Genomic DNA, 10519 nt, shown 5'->3' on the forward strand with positions numbered 1-10519 from the left:
GCGTCTGCTAAATGGCTTATTATTATGTTACTATGAAAGAATTTCTCCAAAAACTAAGAACAAACAAACTTTTTTTCCAATAACAGAACACATGGGAAAGAGTGAAGGAATGGAATGCAACCCGTGATGAACTGCAACGGATAAGCGGTGGATAGCAGGGAGTAGTAACTTAGAAAAGACAAACAGTGTTTCAGATTGGGGAGTTCGAAAGGAGTTAAAAGGAGAAAAAAAAATAAATAAAAGACATCTGGTTCTTGAATCATGGCTGGAAAGTGCGCAGGACGGTCTGTGGTTTTATTCTCACTCTTTGCCGTCATAGTTTCTTTCTCAGGAATTACCGACGTTTCAGACAAAAATAATATTGATGATGAGTTGGAGAAAACTACATTTCAAGGAGACGGAAGCACCACAGAGCATCCGAAAAACTGGCCGGCGAACCTTCACCCTAACCTGTATTTTCACCAGGTGGACATACCTTTACTGCAGCAGAGATCTACCACCACGCACAGACATATTTTTAAAGTTATCCGGCTTGCTGTTGGGACAATGCTTGCTAATGCTGCACTCTATCTACCCCCGGTTAAGCATGAGGAATTTTCCAGCAAATGGAATGAAATTTACGGCAACAATCTCCCCTCTCTCGCTCTGTACTGTCTGCTCTGCCCCAAAGACACAGCTGCCCATCAATTCTTAGTGAGATACATGGACCAGATGGCGGTGTATCCTAACTGGACGGTGACCAGCGCTCCCAACGACGAGGTTCCCATGGCTCACTCCCTCACAGGATTTGCCACAGCCTATGACTTCATCTACCCTCTCCTGGACACACCGCGAAGGGCACGCTACCTGAAGAAAATACGTGCCGCCACAGAGGAGCTGTACGAATTCTCCAAACATAGGGGATGGGGGAAGCAGTTTTTACAGAATCATCAGACCACCAACATCTTAGCCATCCTGACCGGCGCCCTCGTGGTGGGAGCACACAGTGACCCGGAGTCAATGATGTGGAAGCAGGTGGCCGTGAACTACATGGAAAAGACCATGTTCCTCCTCAGTCACGTGGTGGATGGCTCGCTGGACGAGGGTGTGGCTTATGGGAGCTACACTGCAAAGTCCATCACTCAGTACGTTTTCCTGGCGCGTCGCCACTTTAACATTGACAACACCCAGAACAACTGGTTGCGGGCGCACTTCTGGTTCTACCACTCCACACTGCTGCCAGGCTTCCAGAGGACAGTGGGCATTGCTGACTCCAACTACAACTGGTTCTACGGACCGGAGAGTCAGCTGGTGTTCCTCGATGCATTTGTGCTCCGGGACGGCACCGGGAACTGGCTGGCCCAGCAGATCTGGAAACATCGTCCCAAAGATGGCCCCATGGGGCAGTCCGCGGCCCAGCGTTGGGCCACCTTACACACTGAGTTCCTGTGGTATGACAGTGAGCTCTCCAAGCAACCACCAGCCGGGTTTGGCAAAGCAGTACTGCACATCTTCTCAAACTGGGGTGTGGTGACTTATGGGGCTGGTTTATCATACGGTCAAGGCAACACATTTGTCTCCTTCAAATCGGGGAAGCTGGGCGGTAGGGCGGTGTATGATATCATCCATGCCAAGCCCTACTCCTGGCTGGAGGGCTGGAGCAATTTCAATCCGGGCCATGAGCACCCAGACCAGAACTCCTTCACATTTGCCCCAAATGGACAGGTATTTGTTTCAGAGGCACTGTACGGCCCCAAATACAGCTACCTCAACAATGTCTTGACGTTCGCCCCATCTCCCACAAGCCAGTGCAATCAGCCCTGGGAGGGCCAGCTTGGAGAGTGCGCCAAGTGGCTGCGGTGGGCGGAGCCTGAGGTCGGCAACACAGCTGGTGAGGTCATTGCTGCCGCATTCCACGGGGACTCTCTGTTCGTTAGCGGAGAAGCGGCTTCTGCCTACTCCTCGGCGATGGGACTGAAGAGCGTATACCGTGCCCTTGTCTTGCTCAACTCTCAGACTCTGCTGGTGTTTGACCATGTGGAAAAGAGCAAGGACTCTCCGTTGAGTGCTCTGAGTGCCTTCTTCCACAACTTGGATATTGATTTTAAATATGTCCCTCACAGGGCTATAGGCAGGTACAATGGGGCACTGATGGATGTTTGGGATGCTCACTACCAAATGTTTTGGTTTGACAGTCAGGGGACTAGTCCAGTGGCGAGAATACAGGAGGCAGAGCAGGCTGCTGAGTTTAAGAAACGATGGACGCAGTTCGTCAACGTGACCTTTCCAATGGAGGGCACGGTCACCAGAGTGGCCTATTTGATGCACAGTCCCAATGTCAAAATCTCCAACTGCAGATTCATCGACAATAGTAAAAATGGAGTACGACTCTCTGTTATCGTCAACGGCACAGAATCCATTGTGTCCATCGCGACAAACTACAATGACGTTGGTGCTAGATATAGCTACTTGGGCTTTGGGGGACACGCAAAGATGCAAAGCAGACATCAGATAATCCAGTTTGGTCTGGGAGTTCAAACGGTGACTGAACAAAACACTGTGGATCCAGTCTATGACTTTGGGTTTGCGGTTAATATAGTGGCAGGGCTGACACTGTGTCTCGCCATTGGGTTTTTGATCCTGCAACAGAGGTTTTATTTCTGCTTCAGCAAGATCATGCGCTATACATTAACGTTTGTTCTCCTACTGTGGGTCATTGAGTTTCTGTTTGTCTCCAATATCTGTGATTGGCTTGTCTGTGTCCAATCAGTGTCCAATCAGCCCCCAAACCCTCTCCCCACAGTCGTCGTTACATCCCTGCCAGGGTCTGGGGCTGAAGTTCTCAAGCCCCTTTTCTATAACAGCTCTGACTTTGTTTATCTCCAAGTCCCCACAGAGCACCTCGTCATCCCAGACACTGAGTTTAACTTTGATCCCCTGGTGGACGCCTGCGTGTGGTCCAGACTAGATGCGGAAAGAGGTCACTACAAGGCCATCCAGGGCTGGTTCCATTCCTTGGTCTATAACCCTAAACTTCACCTGCAGAACATTCAGCTTCACAACGAGGGCAGCTGGAATGAGACTGGGGGCGAGCTTCCTGGCAAGAGGAGGAAGCCAATTCGTAGGCAGTCAGGGTCTACGAAACAGAGGGGTAGTTCAGATAGAGATGGGGAGTATGTTCGGGAGCTAAGGCGGCACATGAAGAGGTACCCTACTGCCCGCCCTGTCCTCAGCCTGGGCAGCGGGAGCTGGACCCTGAAACTCCCGTTTTTCCGAGAGGTGGTCGGTCACTCATTTCGGGCAGTGCACGTGTTGCGAGATCCTCGCGCTTGGATTTACCTCATGCTCTACAACAGCGAGCCAAGCCTCTACTCTCGCAAGAATGTGCGAAAACATGTCGCCGCAATCTTTAAGCAAGAGAGGAACGGCGGGGGAAGCAAGTGTATACTAGGGTTCACCCCGGAATTCTTGCCATTGCTCCGTGTCCTCTCCGATTCAGAGATGGAGCCTGCGCTGCTACTGGCCCATGTGTGGCTGGCCCACACAACCACGGCACTTCAGGTCAACGGCGACCTCGCCGACTCTTACCTCCATGTGAAATTTGAGGACATTGTGAAATATCCTGAGGAGACAGCGGGAAAGATACACACTTTTCTCGGGGTGCCCGTGGCCCCAGCTGCCCTCAACCAGCTCATGTTCGCCACCTCCACCAACCTGTACAACCTGCTGTACGAGGGAGACATATCACCAGCCAGCATCAATGTGTGGAGAGAAAAAATGCCCATCCACGAGATCAGAATGATAGAGGACACATGCTTAATGGTTATGGAGAGGCTAGGGTACTCGAGGTACTTAAGTTAATAGCTGCTGTACGATGTCCTACGATGGACACCGTACTTTTGGTTTGTTGACATGTATTCTTTGTTTCTTCTATATTTTGCACATTCTAGTGGACTATTTTGAACTATTATGTTACTTTTAATTGTCCAGTCCTTGTTCATAGATTGGGATGTATACAAATGGAATAGAGTGATGTGCTCCTTAACACTTTTTTGAAGTTGTAGCTTTTTCTGACTAATGTAATGCATTTTAATTCAAACAATTTTGAAGTTAGTTAGCTGGTTATTTAGCCGCGTCCAGAATCTCCTGGCTAGCATTTTTGGAGCGTGTAGCAATGCTAGGGGACACGGATAGCTGAGTCAACATTATACACGTCAGCAACCACAGCTAGAGTTGCAGTTTGTTTTAGAATGGGTGGCTAGTAATAAACTGGTCCTGAACATCTCTAAAACTAAAACCGTTGTATATGGTACAAATCATTTAGAGATGCTCTGCTTTCTTGACACCACACCCCACAAAGCAAGTCCTGCAGGCTCTAGTTTTATCTTGTCTTGATTATTGTCCAGTCATATGGTTAAGTGCTGCAAAGAAGGACCTAGAAAAACTGCAGCTGGCCCAGAACAGAGCGGCACGTCTTGCTCTTCACTGTAATCAGAGGGCTAATATCAATATTTTGCAGTCTCTCTTGGCTAAAAATAGAGGAGAGACTGACTGCATCGCTTCTTGTTTTTTTAAGAAACATTTATATGCTGAAAATTCCAAATTGTTTGAATAGTCAATTTACACACAGCACTGACACACACACTTACCCCACTAGACATGACACCAGGTGTCTTTTCATGGTCCCCAAATCCAGAACAAATTCAAGGAAACATACTGTATTATACAGGGAGGGAAAAAAGTATTTGATCCCTTGCTGATTTTGTACGTTTGCCCACTGACAAAGACATGATCAGTCTATCATTTTAATGGTAGGTTTATTTGAACAGTGAGAGACAGAATAACAACAACAAAATCCAGAAAAACGCATGTCAAAAATGTTATAAGTTGATTTGCATTATGGCAAGAACAGCTCAAATAAGCAAAGAGAAACGACGGTCCATCATTACTTTAAGACATGAAGGTCAGCCAATATGGAAAATGTAAGAACTTTGAAAGTTTCTTCAAGTGCAGTCGCTAAAACCATCAAGCGCTATGATGAAATGGGCTCTCATGAGGACCGCCACAGGAAAGGAAGACCCAGAGTTACCTCTTCTGAGATGGTTTGGGATGAGGCAAAGGGTGGCTATTTGAAGAATCTTCAAATATAAAATATTTTTTGATGTTTGTTTCACTTTTTTGGTTACTACATGATTCCATATGTGTTATTTCATAGTTTTGATGTCTTCACTATTATTCTACAATGTAGAAAATAGTAAAAATAAAGAAAAACCCTTGAATCAGTAGGTGTGTCCAAACTTTTGACTGGTAGTGTAAGTCATGGGCTGTGTCTGAAACAGTGCATAGGATATTAAATATCATTTTCTGAACACTGTCTTCAACAGATATTTTAAAAGTCACTTTATTCCAATACAATTTGTGTGTGCTTCATGCGATGATGTCACAACAATTCAAAAGGTGATTATCACATAATATAACATTACTTTAAAAAATAATCTAATCCAGTTCTTCAGAAAGGGATACCTTTGTAGTATGAGTTGGATTGTGTTTATAAGGGGTGGCAGGTAGCTTAGTGGTTAAGAGCGTTGTGCCAGTAACCGAAAGGTCGCTGGTTCTAATCCCTGAGATGACTAGGTGAAAAATCTGTTGATATGCCCTTGAGCAAGGCACTTAACCCTAGTTGCTCTGGATAAGAGCGTCTGCTAAAATGTCTTTAGACATCTTTCTCCAAAGCTGTAGGCTCATAGCTTGAGTGCAGCTAACTCTGTGGAACTATATGCATAATGCATCTACGGTATCAGCACCTACTTCTTTCTTCCCTTACAAAAAAAGATTGCAGTTTTGAAAGTGCAGTAATTGCTGTCGACTGTAGTATTTTGGATGCAGTAATTGCAGATATACTACACTCTGACTGCAATCTTTTTTTCGTAAGGGTTCAAATACAGAAAGCAATTAAAGGTAAAATCTCGCAGCATTAAACTTAAAGATGCATAATGCAGAAATCTTGGTTGCTAAAATTCAAATAGTTTACCTAATTCTAGATCATGTGACAACACAAGCATCTAAGATTAAGTGTTTTGATCAAGTTCACATCAGATTTTCCACCTAGTCGGTTCAGGGATTCAAACCAGCAACCTCTTGGTTATTGGTCTAATGCTCCTAACGATCCTAACCGCTAGGATACCGGTCACCTCGAAACTTTCAATTGTTTTGTAAATGTTGCTGTAAGGACGCACTGAATTGATATCCTCAACGATTGGGCCCCCAATACAATGGAAACAATGTAGAAAATGCATCCCATAAAACGAAGAGAATCATTGTACCATCTAAACCACTGTGAAATATATTTTCTATAACCAAAAATATTTGTATTTTCATCTGTTTGAAGCTAGTGTACAAAACCGAAAGTAAAAGACACAAAAACGAAACATAAGAACGGGAAGCATAGAAATAGCGCACACAGAACAGATCTACCACTTAGACTTGCTTTCAATGAGAATGACAGCTCTATAACACACATTAAAATAAAATAAATAATGGGTGATTGACAGCAAAGTGTATTGGGATGAAGTTTACAGCTGGTTACAGTATTCTTGAAACGTTATAGCCCAAGAAAAGAGCAACATGGCTATCTAGTGTACACATTATGAATAGCTATTTGTACAAAGCTCCACGTGTCACATACTGATCACGTTTAAATAAATAATGTTTTTAGTCATATAGCAGACACTCTTCTCCAGAGCAACTAGGGTTAGGCGGCAGGTATCTTAGTGGTTAAGAGCGTAGTGCCAGTAACTGAAAGGTCGCTGGTTCTAATCCCTGAGCTGACTAGATGAAAAATCTGTCGATGTGCCCTTGAGCAAGGCACTTAATCCTAGTCGCTCTGGATAAGAGCGTCTGCTAAATGACTAAAATGTAAACTAGGGTTGAGTGTTTTGATCAAGGTCACATCAACAGAATTTCCACCTAGTTGGCTCAGTTGATTCAAACCAGCAACCTCTTGGTTATTGGGCCCCCAATACCATAGAAACAATGGAGCAAATCCATCCCATAACATTTTCATTTCTTTAATAGCAGTTCTATATTTGTAATGACATACCATGAGAGGAAAAATTTATAAAAATAAATAAAATAACATGATTTGAAGCTGTACAGCATTTGTTAACGAAGTCTCTTGAATACACCAAGTTTAGCAAATCTCCTGAATACGCTTTATACATTATTATACATGTTATAAATGCTTATTCACAAAAGTTGCAGTATTGTAGGTCCTTGTTTATTTTTTACTGTTCTTTTTTTTATGATAATGTAGGTTGAGTTGTACTTATCTAATCTAACACGATTCCCTATTCTACCCGACAATCATATCAGTTTTACACATACAGTATAGCCATACATAATTTACATACATGCATGCATACTGTACACGATAGCGTTACTGCTTCTGCTTTGAATGTCCAGTTGTTTCCATGTACCAGTAGATGGCGATACAACACAAGAGAACCCACAGATAACTCGTCAACTAATATCAACACAAAATCACATCAGTATGCGTCTTGGTGCCTTTTCACTTATCTTAAACAGTCATAGTAATTTTAGGGCTGACTTTTTAACTATTATACCCTAGAAGCAGTTCCATCAAGTTTGACCCAGTCACTAATTTAGGACCAATATGAAAATAAACATACATCCAAAAGGATAAATGCAATGGTAACTACTTCTCTAGAAAATGGTAAGTACTTCTCTCGAAAATGGTAACTACTTGTCTGGATAAGAGCGTCTGCTAAAATGTAATATAAAAATGTGTTTCACCTGAAGCCATTTCCCCATTATGTATTATCTGTGTCGGTATTTGCAGTGTCTAACGTCCACTATGCTGTGTTTTCGCATTCATGCTTAGTATAACTTGCCTTTGATTAATTTACCTACGCCACTGACTTTGATGAATGAAGTTTACCGACTACCCAGCGACCAGTGTACAATTCCCCTTTGTCTAGCCCTGTGTGGCTGAGCACAGACAGAAACATGTTGCTCTATTGAATCAGGTGGCTTATTCAATACAGTGGTAGTATATTCAATACAGTGTTAGTGCATTCAGTACAGTGTTAGTATATTCAGTACAGTGGTAGTATATTCCCAACAGGATTCCATACAGACCTGCAGGTCTCTGCTGAGGCTTAAAGGCGTCGGTCATACCAGCGACTATTTCAGTACACTCATATATGCTTTTCTGTTTTTCTTTGAACACTCCATGAATGTAGAGTCCAACAGACTGCTCACAAGGGTTCACTATTGTGCTTACATGTACAGTATATCATAGTTCTTATATTAATACTGTATATTGAGGCTTATATCTCAATGTAAGACTCAGACTGGAATAGAACAGTTGGATTTTCTAATGTATTCACATCAGACATGGATTCAATTTAAATTTCCATAAAACTGATTTGATCATTTACTGGGACAAGTTACTAAACTAAACTAATTTAACACACCTGATTCTACTTATTAGCTGCTCAACAAGACCTTAACTAACTGAATCAGATATGCTAAATTAGGGTTGGACTGAAAACCTACATATTGAATCTAAGGGATCGGCATTGCTTTTTAACTGTCACCTTCGATAGCTCAGTTGGTAGAGCGGAGGACTGTAGGTGAAATTGCAGCAATCCTTAGGTCGCTGGTTCAAATCCGGCTCGAAGCAGGGTAGCTTTTCCTGTGGTTTGCGCCAACTTTTTTTACGAAAGTGCAGATTGATTTGTGCTTGCCCAAAAGATTATCTTTCTCTGAGAGTGCCAAATCCTTCAACTGTCACCTTCGATAGCTCAGTTGGTAGAGCAAAAGGACTGTAGGTGAAATTGCAAGAATCCTGAGGTCACTGGCTCAAAGGGGGGTAACAATTTCTGTGGCTTGTGCCATACAAACAACGAATAGTTTCGCCGTCCTGGAGCCTGATCTTCCTGCACATTCGTCGCTGGGGGTGCCTGTATCTGCGGCCGCGGTGCCTATTACTGCGAAGTCGACGTCCTTCCGTCCCTGCTCAGGAACGAGCGGGCCTTCTCCATCTGTCGGAGGCCTGCATCCTGTGAAGCGTGGGAGTGGGCGGATTTCCTCGTCCTTCTCGCCAGCCGTGATTTTGGGCAGCTCCATGGTAAGAAATGTGACCGTTCCTGGTGCAAAAAACAATGTCCTATCCCGGAGGTCGAGTAAATGACATGACTAAGCTGCTCCCGAATGTTCTACGTCAAGGACATGGAAATCGATTCTATCGTAGTCCATGTGGGTTTTAATGACATTATTAAGGGCAGCTCTGAACAGTTGAAACTGGATTTTAAAGAGCCGATTGACTCTCTGCTAGACACTAACAAAAAAAAACATCATATCTGGCCCTGTGCCCTCTCTTAAGCGTGGCATTGAACGCTTTTACCAGGATTCTTGCTCTTCACAACTGGCTAACTGCCCTGAATGCCTCTGCTGATCCTACAGCTATTGTGTGCAGTAATCATGTGTCTAAGAACCAGATTTATACTGTTAGCACTGAGCCGGTGTCCCGAGGAGGAAGTCCACTGTGTGCAGCTCATCCTGAACTAACATAAAGAACATGAGCAAATCTACTGCTGCCAGGCTTCCCAGTAAAGCAATAAAAACAAGCAAGCATCCCAGAAAAAAGTGATCAAAATAGCCCACGTTAAAATATCTAGCTTAACAAGGTTCATGAAATCAATAATTTGCTAGTAACAGATGACATTCATATTCTGACTATCTCTGAAACTCACTTAGATAATACATTTGATGATACAGTGGTAACAATACAAGGTTCTAACATTTACAAAAAATATAGAAATTCCTATGGTGGAGGTGTTGCTGTTTATATTCAGAACAACATTCCTGTGATGATTAGAGAGGATCTCATGTTAAATACTGTTGAAGTAATATAGCTACAGGTTAATCTGCCTCACATAAAGCCCATTCTGGTGGGAAGCTGCTATAGACCACCAAGTGCTAAGAGTCAGTATCTGGATAACATGTGTGAATAATGTATGTGATATCAATAGAGAGGTATACTTTCTGGGTGATTTAAATATTGACTGGCTTTCATCAGGCTGCCCACTCAAGAGAAAGCTTCAAACTGTAACCAGTGCCTGCAACCTGGTTCAGGTTATCAGTCAACCTACCAGGGTGGTTACAAACAGTACAGGAATTAAATCATCAACATGTATTGATCATATCTTTACTAATGCTGCAGAGATTTGTTTGAAAGCAGTATCCAAATCCATTGGATGTAGTGATCACAATATAGTAGCCATATCTAGGAAAACCAAAGTTCCAAAGGCCTAATATTCCATCTTTACTAATGACATGCCACTGGCTTTGAGTAAAGCCAGTGTGTCTATGTATGCGGATGACTCAACACAGCTACTACAGCGACTGAAATCACTGCAACACTTAACAAAGAGCTGCAGTTAGTTTCGGAATGGGTGGCAAGGAATAAGTTAGTCCTGAATATTTCCAAAACTAAAAGCATTGTATTTGGGTCAAA

General features: G+C 43.3%; 1 protein-coding gene and 1 non-coding gene across 2 annotated transcripts; both read left to right on the plus strand.

The window, feature by feature from the left end:
* Window positions 1-261: 261 nt before the first annotated feature.
* LOC121581633 (dermatan-sulfate epimerase-like protein) lies at window positions 262-4374 on the plus strand. Its single transcript, XM_041897121.1, has one exon. It carries the CDS (start codon window positions 262-264, stop codon window positions 3838-3840), a length of 3579 nt encoding a protein of 1192 aa, XP_041753055.1. The 3' UTR covers window positions 3841-4374.
* A 4222-nt stretch (window positions 4375-8596) lies between these two features.
* Window positions 8597-8683, plus strand: trnay-gua. Its single transcript is given in 2 exon segments — window positions 8597-8633; window positions 8648-8683. It is a non-coding gene; the product is annotated as a tRNA-Tyr (tRNA).
* The last annotated feature ends 1836 nt before the right edge of the window (window positions 8684-10519 follow it).

Source organism: Coregonus clupeaformis, unplaced genomic scaffold (assembly GCF_020615455.1).
Source record: "Coregonus clupeaformis isolate EN_2021a unplaced genomic scaffold, ASM2061545v1 scaf1808, whole genome shotgun sequence".
Classification (NCBI taxonomy): Eukaryota; Metazoa; Chordata; class Actinopteri; order Salmoniformes; family Salmonidae; genus Coregonus; species Coregonus clupeaformis.

Coding starts and splice junctions, on each gene's coding strand:
- LOC121581633 (XM_041897121.1), top strand. CDS start 262: ATGGCTGGAAAGTGCGCAGGACGGTCTGTGGTTTTATTCTCACTCTTT.